The sequence below is a fragment of the Mesoplodon densirostris genome, chromosome 3 (assembly GCF_025265405.1).
Source record: "Mesoplodon densirostris isolate mMesDen1 chromosome 3, mMesDen1 primary haplotype, whole genome shotgun sequence".
NCBI classification, from domain to species: Eukaryota; Metazoa; Chordata; class Mammalia; order Artiodactyla; family Ziphiidae; genus Mesoplodon; species Mesoplodon densirostris.
Genome location: NC_082663.1, coordinates 30197159 through 30225069, shown reverse-complemented (window position 1 = coordinate 30225069; position 27911 = coordinate 30197159). Strand labels below are relative to the sequence as shown.

The 27911-nt window shown below is 39.3% G+C and overlaps 1 protein-coding gene across 1 annotated transcript; it reads right to left on the bottom strand.

Annotated features, from left to right (window-relative positions):
- Positions 1-271: 271 nt before the first annotated feature.
- On the bottom strand, positions 272-27658 carry IL7R (interleukin 7 receptor). The gene is made up of 8 exons (XM_060091630.1): positions 27577-27658; positions 22752-22890; positions 11164-11321; positions 6004-6161; positions 3760-3928; positions 2216-2309; positions 1199-1274; positions 272-775 (listed from the first exon to the last, which is right to left on the bottom strand). Exons 1-8 carry the CDS (start codon positions 27656-27658, stop codon positions 272-274), a joined length of 1380 nt encoding a protein of 459 aa, XP_059947613.1.
- Positions 27659-27911: the final 253 nt, after the last annotated feature.

The window sequence follows — 27911 nt, the reverse complement described above, 5'->3', positions numbered from 1 at the left end:
ACCCTTCCATTTTTTCTCTACCCTTTCTTTCACTCTTTTCTGCTTTTTTTCCTTTCTGAAATAAATGAATCATTGCATTGCCTGAAGCAGAATGCCCCTGCCTCCTGTCTCTTGCCACTGAAGCAGGGAGGTGTGGTCGAAGCACTGTTTCAGAACCCTGTGGACCATGTCGAGGGGCTGCTTTCATTTTGTCTTCTTTGTGCTGTGAGGGAGAGTGGGACTCGGTTATCTTTGTTCATCATGATGGTTATGGCCGTCGGTTTCTTGCAATTCACTGGTTTTGGTAGAAGCTGGACATGGTGACATAGGCTTCTTCTTGACTTGATCCCAAGGAAGTGAGGATGGACTGCCCCTGGGCAGCAGGGTTCAATGTCAGGGTTCCGGGTTGGAATGGAACCAGAGGGGGCAGGGTGTTGTTTGTAGTTCCAGGGCCAAGCAGCAGGTCTTGGTACAGGAGAGGCTCATTCTTGCCACCTTCCTTGCAGTCTGGGGACCTGGAGAAGGGGAGCCCAGGGGCATCACACACACCGATGTTCCCAGCCAGGCATCTGAATGACGACTCTCCTCTGAAAGTTTTTGGGCTGATGCCTACATGCTCGGAGGGCCAGTTGGGGCCCTGCATACCCCCTCCGAGCCTCTGCTTCTCAGACTCCTCTAGCTGTGGAGGAAGAGGATCTTGCAGAAAGCCTTCTGCTTCGTCTCTAGCTTGAATGCCATCCACCTTATGAATCTGGCAGTCCAGGAAACTTTCAGGATTGAAACTCACATTCAAATTCTGCACCAAAAAACAAACAAACAAACAAAAACAAAAAAAACAAAAGAGAGGCATTAAGACTGCACCAGAGAGACATATTAGCAAATGTTCTGTTCAGGAAAAGATCTCAAGAACTTTCCAACAGGGGTTTACCAGGGTATGTCAGAGAATTACCCACATGTTCTAGTTGACTCTTTGCCTCTGGAGGTGCTGTGATACTTCAGGGTCTGAAGTATCCCTGGGGAAGTCTGGGAAATTCTGAGACTTGTATCTCATTTTAGTTTCCCACCTCCAGGAACCTGCAGCTGGCATCTTATAAGGGACCCTAGTTATGTTATACACAAAAGACGGACACTTGAGGTCCAGCCATTCCTCATCCTGCAATATCATTCTTGGCTGCTGGGATGCCTCTGACATAGTGATGGAAGCACCAGAAGCACTCACTTTTTTTGGTTTCTTGCACAGTTGTTCCAGAGTCTTCTTATGATCAGGGAGACTGGGCCATATGATAGGCTTAATTCTGAAATAAAAGGACATTGGAGATGAAATGAATGGTGGAGGGAGCAGGCACAATAGACCTTCCCACTTACTCTGAGCCAGCAGTCAGAAGAGCAGACTTCTAGCCTTGGCTCTGCCACAACTAGGTGGATGATCTTGGACAAGTGACTTGCTTTCTCTGGGCCTCAGAGTCCCACCAGTCCATGGAGGGGTTGGACCAGAGACCATTGTCAGTGATCTACTCTGTGAACCAGACAACAATGACCCACCCCTGGCAAAGAGCCCTGGAGAAAAGGAACAATAAGTCTTGGCAATGATGTAGCTATGAAACTAAAGTCTGATCTCTTCAGCTACCCCCAAAATAGGCTTTGTCATCTTTCTTTTCTCTTCATTGGCAGCAACTCCTCTGCTGTGATTTTGGTGGAAGTGAGACCTACTTTTCAAAGTTACACAGGGAAATTGCTTTAGGGTGGTACTTTAGAAACTGGAGTATCTTGGGGGGGCGGGTATGTGACCCTGTGCTGAGGGCATCTTCCTAAAACATTAATAACTCGACTGATGTGTGTCTGAATGATGAAACAAGCGTGGCCCTAACATGGGGTAGAATGCAAAAGTCTCATGAATTTGTGTGCTGAAAGCTAAGACTTCAAAAACATTCTTCATTTCCCACGGGTCCCTCCAGCTGCCCAGGCATTCTGGAGGGATGGCTCTTACCCACTGAGGACACTTGGGAGGAAAGGTTTGTGGGGAGGATTTGCCCTATCTTCAGTTTATATAGTTTTACCTCTTGTGAAATTAACTATGGAAATTCACCAGTGCCTGAGGATGAGGAGGGATATAGGGCACTGCAATTCCTGAAATGCCTTATTCCCCTTTGTAGTTTTCTCATCAATAAACAGGACTAGAGCTCTGACTGTCTGGAATCCTACATAAACACTCTCTTGATTAGTTAAAGAAATTCACCTTTTTTCCCACAGCACACAGGCCAGAACGACCATCAGAGCCACAGAGAAGAAACTCAGAATGCTGATAATTAGTAAAACAGGATCCATCTCCCCTGGAAGGCAAGGATAGATCTTGGTTAGCAATCATGAAGCGTGCGGTGGGGGAGACTTTCAGGATGCTTTGAGTTTATTTAGTAACTTGGGGCCATTTATTATTTCTTGAAAGTTGCTTTTCAGTAAACAGGATGATGTACTAGCTTTTATGGGGGAATTTGGGCTTCAGTAAGTGACATTGTTGCTGAAACAGCCTCTGTTCACCGGTGCTGAATAGGAACGTGGAGACAGAGTTTTGGGTGAAATAGAAGAGTAGCTTTTATTGCTTTACCAAGCAAATGGAGCTACAGCGGGCTAATGCCCTCAAGACTACGTGACCCACCCTGGAGGGGGTAGTGAGGAGTCTTATAGTGTTTAAGGAGCAGGGTGTAGTCAGCTTGTGGACATTCTTTTGATTGGTTGGTGGGGAGGAAATGGGGAGTCAGCATCATCAACCTTCTGGTTCAAACCAGTCTAGGGTCTATGTTCTTGTGGTCAGCAGTTTTCATCTGGTAGGGGTGTGCTTCCTGTTAAAAACAACTTAGGAATGTGTGTCAGGCCTTTATCTGTATCTCTCAGGGAGCCATGAGTTCGGTGGCAGATGTGGCGGATTTATAATCTATAAATTGTTACCAGTTCCCCAGCCCAATAGCTATTCTTTGTTTCTATGCCTTCACATTTCTCAATCATTAACTCTTGAGTCAGCCTTTCACTTCAAAAGACAAGGACACAGGAGCTTGTACACGGTTTCAGCACCGACTTAGGTGACCAGGTCCAGAACATCTGTCACTTGGAATTTAAAAGTGACCTAACATTAAAGACAGCTTCCACCACCAAGAGAGAGAAGCTGAGCAGGGGGATGATGAGAAATGCTCTACCCTGCAGGCTCAGCAATTCCTAGGGTAAGGACGGGAGGCTGGTGCAGCAGAGCTGTTCTACGCATCCCCCAAAGGGAAGGTATATGTGAGGTGCTCTGGGTCCCCAGTGGTCTGCCTGAGCTGTGCTCTTTGGTTCTCCTGGCTGTTCTCAGTTCCTAGACCCCCAGAATATCTTCATTATTCTAGAAAAGGAGACATGGGAAAGCCACACCAGCCTACCCATCTGCCACCCTCTATGGTATTCCCTAGAGGAACTTGGCAGGACCGGCCATTGGGATCCCAGTCTGAATTGGTAAACTAGAGGTAGTGGGTGGGAAGTTTGTTCAGAACTAGTGGCTCCCAGGAGTGTCCAGGACAGTAGAGTCCAGACAGCCTACATCAGCTGATCAGTGACTAAGAGTCCTACTCCCACCCCTACTTCGTTCTTCACAAAAAGGGCAAAGATGGCAGGTCATTTTTCAAAGAAAGTGTAAGAATGCCCTCTGGGGAGTCCTAACTTGTGGGTTTGTTTCATCTCTCTGGCTCTCACTGTCACTCACAGACTTTGACATGAAAAGCACTACGGGGGGAACAGACTCCAGTCACTTCTCACCTGGGCCATTGGTCTCTGGAGTTCTGAAGTGGAAACTTGGACTCCATTCACTCCAGAAGCCTTCAAAATAGTTGGTGTTAGGGATGGACCGAACTTTAATCTCATACATTGCATTGGGTTGTAGTTGTCTCTGTAGGAGCATCAATTTTGTACTGGATAAATTCATGTGCTGAAGAGCAAAAAAAGGCCACTATATTTTTAAGGTGGAAAAAGAGGCGGTGCTCACATCTCCCAAATCATTTCAAGTTGAGTGTCTTTAGTCATGTGGGCACTCTCTCGAGGTTCTCTCATATTTGTTAGAAAAAGGAGCTCTGATGTGGAGGGGTTGGAAGCAGAATTGGGGCAGAGTGTGAGCTCACAAACAATGCTGCAAGTGGTCAAGGAGGACAGTGATAAAATGGGTCTTTATCTTTATTCAGGTGAGTTGGGCTCTCCCAATCAGGGAGGGTATAAATCACTCCCAGGCTCCCGCCTTCCTTTCCACACTCTAATCTCTTCTTTTTCTTTCCCTCCCATTTCATATCCCACGAGAGATGAAAGGGAATGGTAAGGTTAGTGAGCAAGAATCATTTTCCTCTGGAAAGATATAATTCTACATCATGAATAGCAATATAGAGACACAATCTCTCCAATAATGTGTGTCATCCTTAGGAGGAAAAAGTACTCTATCAATTTGATGGGTAAAAAGTAATACCTATGGTTATGTACATTTAGATTTATTTGATTATTAGTTTTTTATACTTATTGAAATTATATATTTCCTATTTTGTGAGACATTTCCAACTTTCTTTCTAAGTTTTCTATTGTCATATTTGTCCTTTTCTTAATGATTCATAAGACCTCTTTATATTTTAAAAATATTAACCATCTGTCAGTTGTATGTGTGGTAATTTAAGCCTAATTTCTAATTTACCTTATGATTTTGATTATTGTGTATGCTGACATTTACAAACCTTTATTTTTATGTAGTCACATATTTCCATCTTTTGCTTTCTTTTACTGTTTTTATGTTTAGAATGTTCTTCCTCATCTCAAGATTATATAAACATTTACCTGTAAGTGTTTTAGCCTGTTTAGAGTTTCACTTTAACATAATTTCCTTAAAACATTTTCTATTTTAATTTTTTTGTTACATAGAGCAAGTTAAACTTTAAACTTAATTTTCCCCAGTAAACTGATTGTCTTGGTACCATTTATTCAAAATCCTTCCTTTCTCTGCTTTTCCACTGATGCAATTTTCAGATAAAGACTGGAAGAAGGCAAGATCAAGGGAACCTACTAGTGTGTGTGTGTGTGTGTGTGTGTGTGTGCGCGCCTGTCAGTGGGGATAGAAGGAGGTTTGGCGTGGGTGTTATACTTATATAAATAGTGTAAGGCAGCAAATTGCAAACACACAAGACTGATCGTGGACTGAGAAAAGAGAACAGTATGGATAAGTAGAATCTCTTTTCCCCTTGAGAAAGCAACTGTTATCCATTTTCTGTTTGTGTGGTACAAAAAGGATGAAAGTTAATCCAGTGACTTCAGAGGAACCTGAAACCCTGGGACGTTCTAATTTTCTCTCGCCTTCTCCCCGAAACAGATTGTGAGGACAGCCAGACCATTCCAAACGCAGCGACTTATGGGGTCTAACCATCCAGATTAGGAAGGGTAAAAATCAAGCTGTTACTTCAAGGATTTAAGAACTCAGGCTTAAAAAAAATGAAGAAAAATATTCCACCTCCTCTCCTACTTACTTCAGGCTGTTCCCACAACTCCAATAAACCAGACCGTGGTTACAGCTTGGTGATTTTTTTTTTTTTTTTTTTTTGCTTGATTTGCCTGTGAGAGTTGCACTAAATGTGATTATTTTTCAGGCCCCCTGATAAAGAGGATGGATTTGATCTCAATCTATAATGGTTAGTCCAACTACTTCATTTAGAAACTATATAAAGACAAAAAATAGGGCAAGAAAAAAATGAGAGCTAGGACAAGGAAGGAGACAGAGGAGATCCAGGTTTTGCGAGGCCTAAACATTTTACACTTTGGAGAACTTCTCTTAGTAAAAGGCACATTTTGAACACAAAATTGCTAGGGACCCTCCCCAGGTAAATGTACCTTTGAGACTATAAAATAAGTAGCATTAAGAAGTTTCTATTTTACAGTTTTATATATTTTAATCTCTCTATATAACTTATTTATTAAGATATTTTAATATACATCTTCATAAATTTTATAATGTATAAATGTAGTTGAGCTACATACCATCCAATCATTTTCATTTTTTTCCTGATGGTAGGCTACCTCATGCATTAATTCTTTCACATACTTCTTTTGTAAGTGCGATGTATTAAATGTCACCACAAAGTCATTTGCTCCCTTGCGATAGACGACTCTTATGTCAAAAGGAGCCTCAGGTTTAACTGAAAAGGAAAAAGAAATGAGGTCATTTTATAGGGTAGTCAAGGAAATAATTATAATTTTTAAAGTTCATCTACTCTGAAAATCACATTACTTTTCTGGGTCAGTAAAAACCATTTCTTCTTCTTCCCGGTTCAAAGCCTGACTACATTTCCCAGCCTCACTTGCAGTTGGGTGTGTTCTTGTGAAGGATGTGGGCGGAAGTGATGTGTACCACCTCCCATCCTGGCCCAGAAACCCCACATGTGTGACCCCATGCTCAGTCCCCTTCTGCCACTTGGAGCCATAAGTTGAAGAGAGTGGAGCCCCAGGATGGAGGAGCCCTGAATGTTGCTTGAAGGAGCACCACCCACAGGTTAGAAACACCCATTTTGGCTCTTACATGAGCAAGAAGTAAACTTATGGTGTTGGAGATATATGTTTTAGGGCATATTGGTTACAGTAGCTAGTGCTAATTTTATGCAAAAACATATTCTCTTCCCCTTTTGAGTACTAGAGGACTTGTTACTAACTAGCCCCAAAGCAGGAGAATTTGAACTTTGAGTCTTCGTTATTCTGATAAAACCGGGGGCCTTACACCTCATCTCAGTTACATGGAAACTGGGGATCTGCATCCTGGCCCTGGCTCGTAACTTCTGGTGTGACTGCAGGTTGCCTGCTCCTTCAGTCTTGTTTGCATTAGCTCTAAACTCCTCTCTGGCTTCTTCCTCCTGTCTACCTGCCTAGGATCAGAGGCACAATATATGAAACACTGTTGGGGGGAGAGAGGTATTATTTCAGGCAGAACAAACCCGGAGAAAGGTACTGAAATCTTAGGAGCACACGTGTGTCAGGCCACCTCCCACCCTTGACTTGGGGCTTCGCTGTCTTGGCCTCTTTGCTGTTCTCTCACTAAAGCCTGGGAACTCAGTTGTCTAGGGATGGGGCAGCCACTTGTTTGCATTGCTGATCTGAGACAGAGATTGGGAGATGCATAGGTTAAAATCTAACCTAAACCTATTGTTAATGAAGGAGTGTGTGTTCATCACAACTTCACGCAGTAGACTGAGCTGGATTCCAGGCTATATGATCTGGGCTTTAAGACTGAATTGCTGACCCAGTAAAATGAGCTCATGTGGTGAAGTTTGGCCCCCTTGTCATAATCACTTGCTCGTAGTGGTGGCTACCTAAATGTCTCCTGCCTTGATTCCCCCAGAGGTACTGAAAAAGAAGAAGTGGTTCTTTCTTTACCCTTGGATGTCTTCTGCAAGGGGAAGTTTACCCTTTTTTACCCTTAGATGCACTATAAACAGGGAAGATACCCCAAAGGGAAGCAGGAGGAAAGGTAGTGGGTGTAGAGAAACAGACCAACAGAGAAGACTATCAGTCCTTTGACACCAGCCAAGCCAGTTTCTACCTGCCATTCAAGGAAACGATTAAAATTCACATTCTCAACAAAACCTTTGAGACTGAATCCCTTGCTACATCCCCATCTCCCAAGGCCTCTCAATAATGGAAGAATTAAGGGAAGAACAGACTAATGTTGATTACATACTTACTAAGTGCCAAGCGCTTAAGTTACGCCATCTTGCATCAACACTCACTCATTGCCAGTATACTGATGAGGAAACTGAGTCTGAGAGGTTAATTAGCTAAGTTCAGCCCCCATAGGATGAGTTAATAAGATGTAAGTCCAATTCTGTCTGATCCTGAGTCTCACTCTCCTTCATTTATTTATTTTTTTTAAATTAATTTATTTATACAGTAGGTCCTTGTTGGTTATCTGTTTTAAATATAGCAGTGTGTACATGTCAATCCCAAACTCCCAATCTATCCCTCTCCCGTCCCCTTCCCCTCTGATAACCATAAGTTCATTCTCTAAGTTTATTCTGTGATCTGTTTCTGGTTTGTAAATAAGTTCATTTGTATGGAGAACAGTATGGAGGTTCCTTAAAAAACTAAAAACAGAGCTACCATATGATCCAGCAATCCCACTCCTGGGCATATGTCTGGAGAAAAACATGCTTCAAAAGGATACATGCACCTCAATGTTCATTGTAGCACTGTTTACAGTAGCCAAGACATGGAAGTAACCTAACTGTTCATTGACAGAGGAGTGGATAAAGAAGATGTGCTATATATATATATATATATACAATGGAATATTACTCAGCTATTAAAAAGAGTGAAATAATGCCATTTGCAGAAACATGGATGGACATGGAGATGATCATACTAAGTGAAGTAAGCCAGACAGAGAAAGACAAATATCATATGATATCACTTATATGCAGAATCTAAAAAATAATGATAAAAATGAACTCTCTCTCCTTCATTGAGCTTTTGTTTCTGTGCTCAGCTCTCTCCCACTGGCTTGTTCAGGCTCTCCCCACACAGTTCTGCTTCTAAACCCAATGGTATATTTGAGCAAATTAGAAAAAGGTGCTCATTCCTCAAGCAACATCTTAAAAAGTTAATTTATTCTTGGCACAACGTGAACTATTATATGAATTTACCCTGACAAGAAAAGGGGGGAGACAGAAGCTGCCCCTCCAGCCTTACTGGGGACCCACACCTTAAGAAGGAATTGTGAGTGAGGGGACTGGTGGCTGCAGGGTACCTCTGGCTCTGGGGTTTAATCAGCAGCATCCAATTTCAATTTAGTTAAATGACAGTTCTATTAATGAACTGTAGCACCAGGAACCAGAAGACGATGCTACTGGGAGACATGTCTCCACCACCGCTCATCCTGCTTGCCCAGGCGTGCTTTCAAAGCCCCGAGGTGCTCACAGCACCCCTTTGTAGACCTATGCTACCAGCAGAGTGCACACCCTATCTCTCCTCTGGTCCCTCAGAGGAGGCAGCTGGTCAGGTTTTCCATCTGCTGGGTGGTACAGAATGTGGACTTCGAAGAGCACTGGGCATATGAGATCTGGAGAGTCTGACGGGGTAGACTGCCACCAAGAGCCTGTGGGTGTGCCCTGAGTGTTCACATGCTCACATACTAAGATGCATGTGGGCCCTCTGTGCTGGGGTGGGTTTTTCTAAGAAGGGGCTCTCCCCTGGGGCTTCAGGACTCTGTCACAAGACTGAGTCTCTGCCCTCTCTGCCTGCTCTCCGAGAGTAAATACATATTTGCAATGTAAATGATGAACTTCTAGATGTAGTGCCCTGTGCACAAACTGAACATCCATCCATAGCAGCCTAGTTTCCAAATGAACAAAACTCAGCTTGCTTGTGTCCCAATACTCAGAGATATCCTGTCGTGCCACCGCCCCTAAGCACTCACACTGGTTGTGACTAATGTCTCTTTTCTACTCTACCTCTGCTTTTTCTACAAGATGACTGTTCAAACATGGAACTTCTGCTTTTCCCCTTTACTATATTAGTGGTACAAAACTGAGACTAGATTCCAAGTTTCTCTGTCATCTCTAATGAGTATTGCTCTCTTACCTTTAATTTTCTTTTAGGAGGGTGAAGGGAGGGGGTTGAGAAGAGGGAGAGACAGAGCCATAGTGTTTTAAACCAGAAAAAGAATGCACCTCTTCAATCACTTTGAACAGTTTTCTCCCTACATATATTGTTTCACTTGTAAATCTCTATAGGTAGAATGAATACAAGAAGTTAGGATTCCATTGCACTGATATATCATAACTGGCTTAGACATTCCCCTCTACCAGGGTATCTCTGAGGTTTTGAAAAAGAACCTTATTTGCCTCAGTGTGATAAATCTGTAAGTAATGGGAAAACTTTTTGTGTCTATATTCCCAATCTTTCTGATCATTTTATTTGCTTGGCAACCAAATGGTGAATTGGTAATTAATACTGACTTACAACCTGATAATTGAATGGATTTACTGAAATCCATGATTCATATTATTATGTATATGGATATTATATAGAACCAAGGGAAACATATAGATAAATGTAGCAATTCAAATTGTACTTTTTTGGGAATATAATAATTATCACTTTTTCTGGCCAAGTGTAATATGTATATTCTACGTACATATTACACTTAATATGTATATTCTAGGCCAAATCAGATATGACTATGCATCACTCCTCAATAGTAAGTCTCCTAAGAAGGTGTGATGGTAATTTCATGTGTCAACTTGGCTAGGCTATGGTCCCCAGTTGTTTGGCTAAACACTAATCTAAAGTTATTTTATTTTTAAAGACATGACTAACAATTAAATCAGGAGACCTTGAGTAAAATAATTACTCTCTAAAATGTGGTAGGCCTCATTCAATCAGATGAAGGCCTTAAAAGCAATCACTGAGATTCCCTGAAGAAGAAGCAATTTTGTCTTAAGAATGCGACATAGAAATGCTGCTTCAGTTTCCAGACTGCCTGGTCTGCCCTCTGGAATTTGGACTCAAAACCACTATATCCACTCTCACCTGAATTTCTAGCCTTCTGGCTTGCCCTACAGATTTCAGACTTGCCAGCCCCTAAAATCATGACAGTCAATTCCTTAAAATGAATCTCTTTATCTCTATCTATCTATCTATCTATCTATCATCTATGTATCTATGTATATCTATCTATCCTATTGGTTCTGTTCCTCTGGAGAACTCTAATACAGAAGGCATATTTACTTTTAAAAATAACTTGATAATTTTGCTAAATACACTCACAGGTAGGTATGTGGGGAGAAGATTACAAGGAATTCAGGAAAAGGTAAGGTGAGGAAGGAAAAGACATGTGTGGGTGAAGTACAGGAGGCCCAGCTCCAGTTAGACACTTCACACAGATGAACTCTTCCTGCAATCTGTAAGTGTCAATCATCCTTTTTCATAGCTCAGTTTGAAGACCCTCAGAGTTCTCTCACAGTAAGAATAAATAGCATAAGCTTCAAACTTTCATTTCTCTTAAGAAATTATATGCATTAGAGAATTTGATATTTTCTATTGTAAATAGTTTTCATGATTTGTCTACTTTAACATACAGAAAGTTCAGACACAGATATCTGTCTTCCGATATCTGAAAAATAGCGACATACCCCATATACAACTTCTTACCTATTTTGACTATGTTCATTTTTTTGCAAGTCATGCTTTTTCTTCCAAGCTTCACACATATTTTACTGTCTCCAATCAGTAAGAATTTCTTTGTCTTGATGAGATACATCCCTTGCAGTTTATTAAAACTCAAGCAATCTACCTCCAAAAGAGCCCCACTGTAGAAACAAAAAAGGAATTGGTCTTAATTCAAGTAGGAGTTTCTGTATAGAAGGAATAGCATCACATCCACTTTTCATTTGTGTGGCTTTAAATTTGTCCATAGGGTAGATGCATAGTTTTCTTTTTTTTTTCTTTTTTTTGCTGTATGCGGGCCTCTCACTGTTGTGGCCTCTCCCGTTGAGGAGCACAGGCTCCAGATGCGCAGGCTCAGAGGCCATGGCCCACGGGCCTAGCCGCTCCACCGTACATGGGATACCCCAGGCCGGGGCACGAACCCGCGTCCCCTGCATCGGCAGGCGGACCCTCAACCACTGCGTCACCAGGGAAGCCCTTAGATACATATTTGAGAGAGACAGAGAATTAAAATAAAATAGCTTTTTGCTGCCATTATAATCAGCATTGATTTACTCAGGCATTAGATGCAATTGAACCTGAAAGAGTCAAAGCATGTTCATGAAAATAATGGAAAATTCTTATCTTGTAATAACGGATTATTAGAAGATAAGTTATTTCTTTAGGCGGGAAGGTAATTTCTTTTTTTCATATACTGCAGGAATAAATTGAAAAAATAAAGCCTGTAAAGAAATATTGACCAAAAAAGGGTTAAAGGAAATAATAAAATAGTCTAAAGGATTATATACATAAAACCGTATACACTTAATGGGTAATTTGGGAATTTTCATAGGTAATTTTGGCCGAGTTCCACTTTTAACTCATCAACAGACTTTAAAATCAACCCCTCTCCCCATGTTCCTTAGATTAAATGTTCTAGGAATTGAATTCTGTCACTTCTGTGACCTCTTATTCCCAATTAAAATCAGGCTTTCAGGAAACTGAAGAAAAGAGAATATTGCCTACTATGCGACCACATCAAAAGCTCCAAATTGTACTCTTTTAAAAAATTCCTATTTTAAAAAGAAAGTATGTTTAGTTCCAGTAGTGGCACAGTAGCTTATATCACACTAACCATCAACATATAACTACGAAAAACTTTGAGCAAGCTATTTTTGAAAATACTATTTAAAAGCATTGGAGAAGAACCAAAAGCAGGCAGACACTAGGGGAAGTTAATTCTTTAGAAAACGGTGGATTAGATCCTTGCTTCTAGGTTGTTTGTTTTGTTTTGTTTTGTTTTATCTGAAGGCACTTCTCAGGTCACATTATTATGGGCATTTAGAATCTAACTGAAGGCCACAGCTTTACTGTCTTGAGAAGTTAGAGGACAGAGTTTCGGTTGGCCTGAGTGGCTGGGTATTTTTAAGGGAGAAAAGCCTAGAAATGAGGAAACTTTAGACATAGAAGACACTAAGTCTGCATATAAACTCTGCTTAAATTATTATATGCCCCCTTAATTATGCAGATGAGGAGGAAAATCCCAGGAAACCATGGCAATAGTTAGATGGTTTTAGAAGGAACTAAGAAGATATGTTTGGTGCTGCCTCAAAAGAAGAATTTGGAGATTAATCCAGCCAAGTTAACTGAGTAACAGAGTTCAGATTAACACTTGCCAGAGGAAGTTATCAGAATCCAATCAATCAATCAATCAATCAATAAACAAAGCACCCTATTATCGCTAGTGTCCTTCCTACATTCAAAAGCTACTACAAAAGAGCAGAAATAGAAAAATGTGACAAATAGTGAAGATAAAAAGCAGTCCATGGAAATTGAGGCCAAGAAGACCTGGATGTTGGAACTAGTAGAAAAGAACTTTTCAAAAGCTTTTGTAAATATGTTTAAAAAATATGGTCACAATTATTGAATGAATGCAGAATCTTAGTGGAGAAGTGGAAACTATAAGAGAGAACAAAATGGAAATACTATAACTGACAAGTACAAATTTAAAATTTTTTTAAATGTATGGGATGGACTTAATAGCAGATAGAAGAAGGCAGAAGAAAAGGTTGGTGAAGCTGAAGATAGATCAATAGAAAGTATTTAATCTAAAACAACAGAAAGAAAGTCTTATTGACCTGTGGGACAATATCAAGGGGATAAATAAATATGTAATTAGAGTTCCAGAACAAAAAGAAAGAATTTGGCTAAAAAATATTTAAAGAAATAATGTTTGCTCAAATTTCCCAAATGTAGCAAAAAATATCAACTTTTAGGTTTAAAAACCTCAGCCAATCCAAGCAGGATAAATACAAAGGAAACCACACCTAGGTACATCATAGTCAAATGGCTGAAAAGCAAAGGCAAATAAGAAATCTTGAAAGCATCCAGAGAAAAAATCACTTCTCATCAGAAATTATGTGAACAAGAAGACATTGGAATAATGTACTTAAAACTCTGGAAGGGGAAAAATATGTCCACTTTGAATCCTTACACTACAAAATATTCTTCAATAATGAAGGCAAAATAAGGATATTTCCAGCTATATAAAAATTGAGATAATTTGTTTTAGCAAGTACTTTAGACCAAAAGGAAATAATAATAGGTGGAATTTCAGATCTACAGGAAGCAATTAGGTTTACCAGAATAAATAAAAAAGCCAATACATATTTTCTTCTCTTAAATTCTTTAAAGATAAAGATTCTTTAAAGCAAATACTGTAACGTTATTGTGGCATTAACAATATATGTAGGGACTTCCCTGGTGGCGCAGTGGTTAAGAATTCGCCTGCCAATTCAGGGGACAAAGATTGGGCTCTAGTCTGGGAAGATCCCACATGCTGTGGAGCAACTAAGCTCATGAGCCACAACTACTGAGCCTGTGCTCTAGAGCCCACGAGCCACAACTACTGAGCCTGCATGCCACAACTACTGAAGCCCACGTGCCTAGAGCCCATGCTCCACAACAAGAGAGGCCACTGCAATGAGAAGCCTGCACACCACAATGAAGAGTAGCCCCCGCTCTCCACAACTAGAGAAAGCCCACGTGCAGCAACGAAGACCCCATGCAGCCAAAAAAAACCCCCAAAAAACCAAAACCCAATATATGTAGATATAAAATATATGACAGTAGTACAAAGGGTAGAATGTGATAAGTACAACTATATTGTTGCAAGTTTCTTATATTTTACATGAAATAGTACATTAACTCTAAGCAAACTCTAAGAAACGGTTGAATATTGCAACAGTTAGAGTAATCTAGAAAGAGGTAGTGCCCAAAAGTGAAAATAAGGAAGAAATTGAATGTTTCAATAGTTCCCTTTCTTTCAAAGAAGTTCAATTTATTATTAATAAGCTTTCCTACAAAGAAAACTTTATGCCCAGATAAAGCTAGTGAATTCTATCATATATATACAAAATAGTGCCACTCCTACACAAATTCTTTCAGAAAATAGAGGAGAAATGAACCCCTCCCAACTTATTTTATGAAGTTAGCTCAAATCTGGTACAGAAAGCTGGCAAAAATATTACAGAAAAGAAATTTACAAATTAATGTTCCTCAAGAAAATGTCAATACATTGATATTAACACATAATGACAAAGTGGGATGCGTGCAGGAAATCAAGGTAGGTTCAACAATCAAAGATCAATCAATACAATTCACCACATGAACAGAATAAAAGGCATAAATAATCTGATCAACTCAAGTGATTAGAAAAAGCATATGACAAAATTCAACATCCATTTATGATAAAACTCTCAGCAGACACATCCTCAACCTGATAAAAGTCATTTACAAAAGGTCTATAGTTAATAACATACCTAATGGTGAACAAGTGAACGGTTTTCTCCTAAGGTAAGGACAAGGGAGGGATATCTATTTTTCACAGCATTTATTCAACAGTGCACTGGAGGTTCCAGCCGGTGCATAAGGCAAGAGAAACAAATAAAAATCACCAGTTTGAAAAGAAAGAAAATAAGACTTTCTTTACTTGCAGACATGTTTGTTCACATGGAAAACTCTAAAGGTTCTCCAACACAATCACAGGAACGAATATAGTGAATTCACTAAGGTCGGTATACAAAAGTCAATTATATTTCTATAGACTAGCGTCCAAAAATTGGAAAATAAATTAAAAAAATAACAGCTCCACTTATGATAGCAATAAAAACAAAATGCTTAGAAATAAAATTAATAAAAGATGTTTAAGGCCTTTGCAATGGAAATTACAAAACATTCCTGAGAGGTATTAAAGGAGATCTAAATAAATAGAGAGCTACATTCATGGATTAGCAAACCCAGTGCTGAAAAATGGAAATTTTCCCCAAATCGGTGTATGTAATTTTAATCAAAATCTCAGCAGGATTTAAAATAAATCGACAAGCTGATTCCAAAATTTATGTGGAAACTCAAAGAACTCAGAATAGTCAAAACAACTTTGAAAAAAGTAGAACAAATAAGGAGGACACAGAACACTTGATTTCAAACTTACTATAAAGTTATGATAATCAAGACAGCTTAGCACTGGCACAATGACAGAAATATTAATCAATGGAAAACATAGAGTGTTCAGAAAGAGACTCATACACATAAGGTTACTTGATTTTAAAACATGCACTCAATCAATTCAATGGAAATAAATCTTTTCAGCAAATTGTCCTGGAACAACTGAGCAAATGTGTGGAAAATATGAACCTCAATCTCACAAAAATTAATTGGGTATGGAGTATAACTCTAAATATAAAGATTAAAACTGTAAACTGTTTAGAAGAAAACATAAGAAAATATCCTCCTAGATTTGAGTGTAGACAGACAGTCATCACACAAAAAACACTAAACATAAAAGAGAAAAATGAAATACATTGGTCTTCATCAAAATGAAAACCTCCTGCTTATTAAAATATGTCATTAATAAAATGAAATGGCAAGCTACAGACTAGCAGAAAATAGTTGTAGGACATATATCTAACATCAGAATTGTATCCAGAACATATAAAGAATTCACATCGATCAATAATAAAAGGACAAATAATTCAATGAAAAAAGACAAAAGACTTTAACAGATACTTGGCAAAAGAAGACATACAAATGGCCAACTGTACCTGAAAAGCTGGTCAACGTTATTTGTTATTTGAGAAATGTAAATAAAATCATGAGATACACTTTCAAAGCCAAATATTGGAAATCATGTGTAGCTCTCATACATCGCTGGTAGTAGAATGGTATAATCACTTTGGAAAACTTGTTGGGTAGTTTCTTACAAAGTTAAATACACACCTACTGTGTGATACAGAAATTCGCTCTGAGGTTTTTACCACAGAGAAATGAAAATATGTACCAAAAAACTGATTTGTATAAGAATGTTAATAGTTACTTTAAAAAGAGTAGCCTCAAATTTGAAAAAAACTCCAACGTCCATCAAGAAAGGATTAACAATTTGTGATATATTTGAACAGTGGAATTAACATGCAGCAACTGAAAAGATGAGCTATGAGATAAGCATCAACATAGATAAATCTCAAAAACATTTTGTTGTGTGAAAGAAGTCAAACAGAAAAGAGTGAGCAGTGTGTTATTTCATTTATGAGAACTATCAGAAACTGGCAAAAACAAAGGGTTATAGATTTCAGAACTGTGATTGCTCACAGAAGAGGAAAGACTGGAAGGGGACGTGAGGCATCCTTCTAGGGAGAAAGAAAGGTTCTATATCTCAACTGAGGTGATAGCAACATGTCAAATGTTTCTCAAAACTCATTTAAGGGACTTCCCTTGTGGCGCAGTTGCTGAGAATTCACCTGCCAATTCAGGGGACATAGGTTTGATCCCTGGTCTGGGAAGATCCCACATGCTGCGGAGCAACTAAGACCGTGTGCCACAACTACTGAGCCTGCGCTCTAGAGCCTGCGAGCCACAACTACTGAAGCCCTCGTGCCTAGAGCCTGTGCTTCACAACGAGAAGCCACTGCAGTGAGAAGCCTGTGCACCGCAATGAAGAGTAGCTCCCGCTCACCGCAACTAGAGAAAGCCTGCGCACAGCAACGAAGACCCAATGCAGTCAAAAAAAAAAAAAAAAACATTATAAAAAAAAAAGTTGACTAAAGAGTTGAAGTATTGGGCTTCCCTGGTGGCACAGTGGTTGAGAGTCCGCCTGCCGATGCAGGGGACACGGGTTCGTGCCCCGGTCCGGGAAGATCCCACATGCCGTGGAGTGGCTAGGCCCGTGAGCCATGGCCGCTGAGCATGCGCGTCCGGAGCCTGTGCTCAGCAACAGGAGAGGCCACAACAGTGAGAGGCCTGCATACCGCAAAAAAAAAAAAAAAAAAGAGTTGAAGTATTTACAAAAAAAACCCAAGCTCACTTAATATCTGTACATTTTACCATAGGTAAACTTTGTCCCCCAAATCAATGGTAATCAAAAAAGAAAGTGAAATTAAATTAAACCACATAAAAAATAAGGAAGTAAAGCAGAATATGTATTCTTACTGTAAAAATAAACAGTGCAGAGTAAAAGTAAAATTACTCATTTCTTTCCTTCAACCCTCTATTTAATTCACATCTCCTGTGGTAACCATGATTACCAGTTTGTTTTTCCTACGTGGTCTTTAAATCCAGCCAAATAGCCCAAAAAGGAGGCATAGTTGGGTCAAATTGGAAGTGAGGATTGTGGAAGAAAAAAGTTTGCTTCCATGAAGAGAATTCTTCTCATTAATCAGATTTTTAAAAAATTATAGGCAGTATAGTCTATAAAGGTCATTTATTTCCAACAACCAAGAACGTGTGTTGGTTTTCCATGGTGAGTTGGATGTGTGTGCACTTTTCTGTGCATGTGCCCATGTGAGCCCTTTCCAGGATCATTCCTGAAGTCTGAGCAGAAGGAACATGTCTGTGTGGCTTGAGGCGAGGTGGGCATGGAGTTAAAATCTGAGGAGAATGCCTCAGCTTTACGTGAAGAACCTCTCACCTTTGGGCTGCTGTGGTCTTTGTGGTTAAGCTCCTGCAGTCATGAAAACGTAAGATTGATGAATAAATTTTAAGTTTAATAATTGGCTAAAAATATTTATTGTTTGTGGGACATTCCTTAAAAAATCCCCCCCCCAATATAGCTTTTTTGTTAACTGTTATTTAGGGTATGCAGTTCTGGCTTTGAGTGTGTGTGTGTGTGTGTGTGTGTGTGTTGGAGTTTCTAGAGTATGCCCCTTGTTGGGCTACATGGGTTTTCCCATTTGGAGAAGAGTAAAAATAAAAAGCAAAATTTTAAGGTAAGCTAGACGGATACCAAGGAACAAACTTGAGAAGAGTGTCAGATGGAACGTTCTGAAGATGGCAACACTGTCATGGTTTGATGAGTAAGGATGGAAGAGGAGAACTGGGTCAGGATCCCATTTCTGAACTTTAGGTAAACGTGCTATGGAGGAATTAGAAGGAAATGGCTTTTGGTTCAATCATTGAGTTTAGGCTGTATTTGTAAGTAAAGCATGTGTGGAATATTCCATTGCAGATCCTTAACATGTAGCAAGGTCCCGGTACTCTTGGACATTTAAGAAGAATCTAAAATGGCATCCTTAGTGCATTCCTGCTCTTCAGGGAGTGCAAGTAATAAGCAAGAAAAATAAAGGATCACCATATGGCTGTCTTGTGAGCCTGGGCATCCTTTTATGGGCTCTGAGCTCTAGGAGCTGCCCTGTGTGGAGGGGAAGCTGCGCCGGAAGACTAAGAGACAGCTGTGGTCTAGAACAGACAGCCTTGCTTTGTGCCACTAACCCTGACTTTAGGCGATTGGAGGAAACTCAGTGTACCCCCCATGAGTGGCTCATCTCAATTCAATCCAATTCATTTCAATTCACTTAATTAAATTAAAACAGCTTACTTGGTTGCTAACTGTGTATTGCTGGGATTAGGAATGTTCTGGGATTTCACTGGCCAACACAATATCCATACCCCACATGTGGATACTGAACACTTGAAATATGGCTTATCCAAATTGAGATGTGCTCTAAATATGAAATACCAGATTCTGAAGATGTAGAATGAAAAAGAATGTAAAATAGCTCATGAATATTTTTTGTTCATACAGATTATAGGTTGAAATGATAATATTTCAGCAATATTACATTAAATAAAATATTAAAATTAATTTTCACCTATTTCTTTTTTTAAATGAGGCTACTAGGAAAGTTTAAATTACTTATATCACTCACACATTTGTGGATTACATTGTATTTCTGTTGGATAGAGCTGTTCTAGGGTATTTTGGTGAAGAGATCACTACAAGTACCCAAGTAGTACTATAGGCTAGCAAATTTGGCCCTGTAGGACCTTCCTAAGGGACATCAAACCTAAGCCACTCACACAAATTCCTTTGTTCTGAAAACAGGGAGAGACTGCTTGGGACCACTGCACCTGATTCTTCACCCCAACGCCACCTTCCTAAACCTCCTGCAATCGCCGGGAGTTTAGTATGATAAATACATTTCTCTTGTTGGTGCAAACAGATACTTACATGAAAATACTAAAAACAACCATAGATTCCTCATTATTCCTCATTTGGCCCAAAAAGACAGAATCTTCTCAGAAGTATTAAACACCTTTGAAAGTTAATATGGATTACTGTAGAAAGGAATAAATTAAAAACACTTGACAGATATTGCTAGTTAAGTCAGGAGCATGAAGTAGATTTGGCAGGATGCAGCCTGTGATGTTGGTGGTAATTGATGAAAACAAAAAAAAATGACATATTTGAAGTGGTATCTGTAGGCGGTACCTGGGAGTGACTGTGGTGCCCCCAAGAATGTGGAAATAAAGGAAATATAGTTACCTTCTGAGAGCTGACTATGAAAGTTATGCAGACACCTAAAAAGCAGGGTCCCACATTTACATGCCTATTATGTCCACGTGGGTAATAGAAATGAGAAAAGTGAGCCTAACTTCAGGACTGAGATTTAATTCCCCATCTATAGAAGCAATCAGAATTCTGTTCAACTAATTTTTGCTGTCTAGGCCCAGCATTACCAAATCTGATTTTTAAAGAGATACCTAGATTTTTAAATGATGGCAACTAAATTTAGAAAAATTAACCACTTTGAGATATGAATCAAATTAACTCTGGTCTTAACATCAACAAACCAATTTCCTTTGTTTTGCTGTATTTACTGAACCTTTGGATCACATTTTTAATGAAAATCTGACGACACTGAGAGAATTAAGTACCGTTTACAGGCACTGACAATAAGCGAGACACTAAACCTTCTACCTCAGTGCAAGGTGATTGTTAAGATCAGAGCTTAAATGACTCCACAGGTCACAGAGCTAGTGCCGCTACTAGGATTCCAACCTCCCTGCCTGTTTCCAGCACCTCTGCTTTGTCATTCCAGGTACCTGGGAGCTGGTTAGGGTTCTGGTGAATGAAGAATTTCTAGATCCCCCAGTGAGAGTGGATTTATATTGATGTACAACCTACTGGTCCTCTCTTTCCCTCCTCCCCGCAAACACCTGAGCCTGGGGTGAACATTTGGGTCACTATGATAGTTGCATCTGTCCATGTAAAGTTGTCAACTGGAATCCTGGCAATCCAACTCTGTGATTTTGGCTAATCCAAGTCCATCCCTGAGAGATGGATCTGCACACTGAACACTAAGTAATGGGTTTCTGAGCCTGGGAGACTGGCGGCCAGATCAGGCAATGTTTGTTAGAAAATGTCCCTGGTGAGCCCTCTGGCAAACAACGTCTGGTTTCTATCAACAATCCCACCTGGGTAATGACTTCAGCAGAACTCACAGTTTTCAATAATTTACAATTTCTTTCTTTATAAATTTATATTCACAGAAAAAAAAAGCTCGAATAAAGCTGGTTTCATTGTGGAAAAGAAGCCCAACCAAAGCAGCAAGTACAGCACTCTATTTAAGTGGCTTTAACTTGAGCTACATCACTACTCTGAACCCAGGAGTTGCACGAATCTCTCCCTCAAGGTGTGGATACCTTTGCGAAAATGGCTTCTCTCCAGAAGCACCTTAACCTACCAAGGGCTTCAAACTTATACTTTCACACTGAAAACGTGTCTTAAAACAATCGCTTTCCAACAGAAATATCTGAACCCAACTGAAAAACCCAAACAGAGGCTGTGGACAGATTAAAATATAACAGGAGAAATCAAGAGACTTGTTAAAGGAAGAGGGAAAGTTTGCTCAAGTGGCCAAGGAAGTGGTCAAAGACCATTGTGAATGAAAGTGGACAGAAGGTCAGCCTCAGCCTCCCCAAGAAAAACCACTGCAGTTCACCACCTGGCTGGCTGGAGAGCCCAAAGCAGACCTCTGTGTTGCAGAGGGTTTTGCCCACAAAAATGAGTGCATCTTTTGAATGAGTTGTTCGGCTGCCTTAGTGGAGTCTAGTTGCTGCACAGATTCTGAACATTGTAGGTTCCTCTTCTCCTGATATATTTTATTCCTGGAAAGCATGTTATAGAAGTGAACTGACAGAGGCAGACAGAGAACACACTATGGAATTCAAGTCCAAGGTCATGTCTATCCAATGACCATAGCGGAAGGCACTGCATGAACAGATGTAGGGAATTAACATAAGACATGGGATTCAGGGCTTGTCTAGACTATATATTGTGGAGGATTGGCTGAGTGTCTACGGAATTTAAGAAGCCCTCTTTTAGTACTGGTGGATCTTGACTTTCCTTACTAGGCAACTAACTAAAATTAGGTCATCTGATATGAATTTGGAAATAGCCACAAGTCAGAATTTCACGGTCGAGTATTTTTTTTAAGTCATTAGAAATAGTAACCCTTGGCAATAAGAGATGATTTGTGGAAGAAGGAGAAGATAAAGTTCTCTGGGTTCTTTACCAAACCTTCAAACCAGACAGAGACTTTCTCTTTCTTTTTACCTTTTCTCAGAGACCCCATGAAACCAAGAGCCAATTTATTTCTGTGGATTTTTGGAAAACTGGTATTGAGAGTACCATCTGAAGTCAAACTGTGTCAAGGGGATGGCAGTTAAGTTTAGATTCATACAGTTTTGACTTAATGCCTCTTTTTCATTCCTTATTACATACCGGATGTGTCTTCTGCTTAAATTATTAAAGTATTAAATTATTTAAGCATCACATCTCCCTATGAAGTGGTAAATCTCATTTAACACGTGATGAAACTAAGGCATAGATAAGTTGTACAACTTACTCTAGATTAAAAAGCTAGTAAGTGCTCGTGTTGGGATTAGAAACCAAGCACCTGCCCTCAAGTGCAGCTTCAAGACACTACATTGTCTCAGGTTGGGCAAAGAGCTTTTGGGGGATGAGTGTCCCAGAAGAACCAGAATTTAAATTCTGCCATGAAGTCAGGAGGGATGTGGGATCTCCTACATCCATACTGTCCTTTGGCTGTAGCAGTGGGACCTGAAAGATGAACTCTTGAAAGTTGCTTTGCTTGAGTCTCTTGGTGAAGGACAAGGAGTTCCAGGAAGTTTTTGGAATTTATTCAATTTTAATATTTGATAATTAGCTCCCACACTCTCGCCTTTGCAGCTGGTGCTGTACAGTATACGAAAGAGAGACAGAGGATTTCTAAGCACCCACTGAAGGCACCATTCCTTACCATATTTCAAATTCCATATTGGTGCTGTTGACGTCTGGGTCATCAAATGCGCAGGTCAGCAAGTGCTGGGATCCATCCACTTCCAGCTGACTGTAGCACGAGAATGAGTAGTCATCCATTTCTGCATCATCAAAGTCTCCTGGGAAAGAACAAACCTACAGCTGTTAATGAAGCAAATAAGTGCATCCTTTTGAAATCTGGAGTGACTGATAAAATGGCAGCCTTCTGTGGTGGACATAAAGGAATGATGATTGTTTAAAGAAGGAAAGTCCAAAGACAAAGACAAGAAATAGGATTTCAAACAAACAAAATAACAAAACCAAAACAAAACCTAATGAGCACAGATATTTTTCTAATAAAAAAAAAGTCATCACAATTAATAAATAGCCTCCTAAGATTTCTAAATATCTCTGTCATTGGGTTAGTGCATTGGAGGTCTAGAATGAGACACTAAACACACACTTCCTTTTATATAAATGGGAATTTTTTTGTTAGTATACATTTCAAATGAGATACTTTATTATTTATGTGCTACCTAATCTAGTCTTGGGCTTTATTACTAATCTTCATTTATTCCCTCCCAAGAATTTTTTTTGAATGAAAGAAGGTGATAGCTAACTTGCATTCAAAAGTTCACTTTTTTAAAATGGTAACTTTCCCTTGCCTAAATAGGCATCCTAACTAAAAGTACCATTGATTATCTCCATTGTGTGAATATTTATATAAGGCAAATTGTCTTAAGCTACTAACTGAGGCAAACATGATTAGGAAAAATTACATGACAGGACTCAGATCTGGTGGGCCTTCCCATGAATCTTATAGATACTATTTCTGTGCTTATGCAACCTTCTTTTAGAGATATTGCATTTTCTAGGTATTAGCAAAATTCTGGAAGTATGTGGGGAACCAGAATTTTTTTGCCACCACTTTTGGAAAGTATTGTGTGTCAGAGATAGTATTTGATTTCTTAAGCTGGGTTGAGGCCCTTAAGATTATATAGATATTTTGTGTGTATATTTTACTATATATATATATATATATATATATATATATATATATATATATATATATATATATATATATATATATATATATTTTTTTTTGTGGTACACGGGCCTCTCACTGTTGTGGCCTCTCCCGTTGCGGAGCACAGGCTCCAGACGTGCAGGCTCAGTGGCCATGGCTCACGGGCCCAGCCGCTCCGCGGCATGTGGGATCTTCCCGGACCGGGGCACGAACCCGTGTCCCCTGCATCGGCAGGCGGACTCTCAACCACTGTGCCACCAGGGAAGCCCTATTTTACAATATTTAATAGAGAAGACTATGCCAGCAAATATACTCCAACTGGGATCTGAGAAAATCCAGAGTAACCAAAGCCATTCTCAGGCTGAGTGTGAGCTATGATTGCTTCTAAGTCCAATGATACTAGAAATTACTTTGGCCCATTGATACTAGAAAATAGATGCTCTAGGGGCTTTAAATAAGATAGACAATATACTAAAAATCAAACCCCAGTTTAGTGTCCTGTAGGCCATGGGATTACAAGCAGCATCCACTTTATTTCAATAATCCATTAGTTCTATGGGAAAGTTACTAAAGCTGGTTGTGAGTGGATCAACCAGTTGAGAGAAAGGTCGGTTCAGTCAAAGTGACAAATCTCAAAAAGCCACATCTAGATAAGAGCTGTGTGCACTGCTCTTTCTGACTATACCTAGAATCTATCCGGCTCACAATTCTGCCACCAGCAAACACTCCTTATGTAATTTCAGAAAGGTATGGCCCTCTTATTAATGACAATTTTAAATAATGAGGGGCAGCCCACCATTTAGGGCCCCCATTTCAAAACATATTCGTTCCTAATCTTATAGAGTGAGATCTAGTCCCCTAATTGCTGGCACATTTCTTGATGGAATGGCTCTGTGTGGCTTTAGCCTGCCCTTATATGGCAGTACTCATGCTCTCTTAATGTTTTCTCTTCTTTAGAACTTCCACCAATCTTGTACAACAGAACCTACATTACTATTTGGATTCAGACATTTGTGGATCATCTTTGTCTCCAAATTCTTCAACATACAATGTAAGCCAGAGAGAGCAGAGTCTAGAAGATCCCGGGTGTTAACAGAACAAAGCACTCCCACTATCCTTAGCCATCAAATCTGGCAAAGTGAGTTTGCTGTATATTCTTATACATTTTCTAAAGCAGTGACCATTTACAATAACCAAGACATGGAAGCAATCTAAATGTCCATTGACAGATGAATGGATAAAGAAGAGGTGGTATACATATACAATGGAATATTACTTCACCATAAAAAAGAATGAAATAATGTCATTGCAGCAGCATGGATGGACCTAGAGGTTAAGTAAGACAGACAGAGAAAGACAAATATCATATGACATTGCTTACATGTGGAATCTAAAAAATGATACAAATGAATGTATTTACAAAAGACATAGAAAACATAGAAAACAAACTCATGGTTGCCAAAAGGGATAGTGGGAGGCGGAGGGAGATAAATTAGGAGTTTGGGATTAACATATACACACTACTATACATAAAGTAGGTAAATAACAAGGAACTACTGTATAGCACAGGGAACTATACTCAATATCTGATAGTAATCTACAATGGAAAAGAACCTGAAAAAGGATATATATATATATATATATATATATATATATATATATATATATATATATGTATGTATGTATAACTGAATCACTTTGTTATACACTTGAAACTAACACAACATTGTAAGTTAACTATACTTCAATAAAAGAGAAAAAAAGCAGTGGTCATACAATTAAAATGGCCATGTTTTGAGAAACAGCTCATTGGCTCTTTAGCAGGTGTTACTGAGCCAAGTTCCTTTGTATACAAGAAAAATTCTCCTCAATAACCTGCAAAATCGCATGACATTTTACAAAGAGAATGTTATACCTGCTCTAAGCTTAGTTAAGCATCATATACACAGTGGTTAAGACCTCTGGCACCAGAGCTGAACAGATGTGGGTTAAAATCCTGGCTATTCTGTGTAGCTGTGGTCTTCCATCAGGTTATTCGACCTTTCTAAGCTTCAGAGTTCTGATATTTAAATTCATGTTATCATGAGGAATCATTGAATAAATGTATACAAAGACTTCTTAGAACACAGTAAGCACTCAATCAGGGTTAGCTACTTTATCACAATTTTTTGAGAAATAAGAAATGAAAAGGTAAAATAAGAATTCTAATTCTGAGAATATACATGAAACATTTGGGCCTCCTTTGAAAAAGAGTTCTCTGTCAAAGGTGTTATTATGACTATGGCTTTGAAATTACATAGAGCTTTTAACAGTGAGTTAACCTATTATGTTTTAAAAGCTCATTATAAAAATTAGGTTTTTTGAACTCTATATTATAGACAAGGCAGTGTGGTTTAAAAGCTTCCTACTGAAAGGGCTTAGTTGAGTAAAAGTATAAATGGTTTGGATTTTTAAAAAGTATCCCTTTCTTCTCTTGATCACTCTTGTGGTTATCAGAGAATTAACTCATCTTTTAACAAACCACAGTTGATTATTTTGAATTCCTGACACCCCAAACCAGGAAGTATTTTGATGTAATCATGTGGATGGGTGGTTACAAATCTCCTAAAAAACCCTGAAATTTTAAAAGTTGAAGTGAAATCTCAGCTTTCAATTAAAATTGTTAATTTCTTTTCAAAATAATATGACCAGCAGGGAGAAATAGAAGGCATATACTATACTCCAAAGAGTAAGATTTATGTGTTACGTGCCAAGCATCTATCTACAGACACAAGACAACATTTACCATGAAATAATCATCATCTCCCACAAAGTGATTTATTTACAGCCACACTGCGAAAAATGTCAACCCTCTGACAAGTTCCTTAAAGAAAATATTCTAGGGATTTCCATCCTTAGAAATTACGTGACTAAAGATATCCAAGCTGAGTCATTAGGCTGATATGTTTGATATCTTCATTAAGCAAACACTTTGTAAGTCTTAAAGTGAAAGCATTTAATTTTCAGGAGCAATTTGGTGGTCCAAGTTTCCAGGTGGCTCCTCTGGACTATTTCACCTTTGTGTATGGTTCAGTTGTAATTACAACGGATTTACAAAGTAGGCAGCATCTGCCTCTAGATACTAAGTATTTTAAGGATCCCAAAGATAATTATTATATGATGGTAAAATTGTTGACATGGAGATAGTTAAATATATTTCAATGAGAACTCACTCAGATCTTAACCCTATTCAGTTATTCACTGAGAATACCACACGATTCTACCAAAACTAAAGTATTTTGAAGAAATTTTCAAATATTTATTAAATGTGTACTATGTTCTAGATGTTAGAGTAGGTGCTGAGGATATAGCAAAGGTAAGTGCAGACAAAGCTCTTGCTCCTGGATATTATTTTATCTTGAAAGTGAAGCTTTCAGGACCTTCTAAAAAGCTAAACAAAACAAAATGAGCTTCATTTCTTGACAAGAAAAAATTACCTTGAAGATTCTCCAACAAGCATAACCAGTGTGTCTCTGTGGGTGTTCTTTTTGTAGGAGCAGAGGCATTGACCAATATGTAAGATCCACACTGGGAGAGCCAAGTGCATCCCTTGACAATTCTAAGCCTTTACAAACCACTCACAGTGTTGTCCCCAGGCCCCGTCCTGGTGCTTAGAATGCACAAAATGACTGACTACATGGCAAGCCCTCAAACTCCCTTCTAACCCAGTGCCCCACTTTGGTCTGTTAGGGATCTGAGCAACCTGAAACAGATGCTAGAGATCATCTGAAATCCTAAAGAAAAGTTAGAAATGACTCACCATTCTCTGCATAGCCACTTTCTCCAGAAACGGCTTGAAGTAAATAGAAAACCATACCCAAAGCAATACCTAGAGGTATCATTCTGAGAAAGAAAGAGAGGAGAGGGCAGGCGCGTGAGCCTACGTGTAGGGAGGAATGAATGAGAGAGACAGAGAGGGCAACTTACATCTACAGTTTTAGGACTTTATACTTGTTTAACCACAGGGGGGAAGTATTGGGGGAAGTATAAACAGCAGAAAAGAAGGCAAGCGCCAGAAACAGGAAGTGTGGGTAAAAGGAGTGTTGCTATAAGCAGAAGGGGAGGGAAGGAAGGGATGGAGCCTTTGAGATGCTT

Excerpts from the sequence above, each read along its gene's own strand:
- IL7R (XM_060091630.1), bottom strand. The coding sequence starts at position 27,658 with ATGATACCTCTAGGTATTGCTTTGGGTATGGTTTTCTATTTACTTCAA. Across the intron at positions 6,162-11,163 it reads AATGAACATAGTCAAAATAG|TTAAACCTGAGGCTCCTTTT; the intron begins GTAAGAAGTTGT and ends TTTCCTTTTCAG. Across the intron at positions 2,310-3,759 it reads TCCAGAGACCAATGGCCCAG|GGGAGATGGATCCTGTTTTA; the intron begins GTGAGAAGTGAC and ends CTTGCCTTCCAG.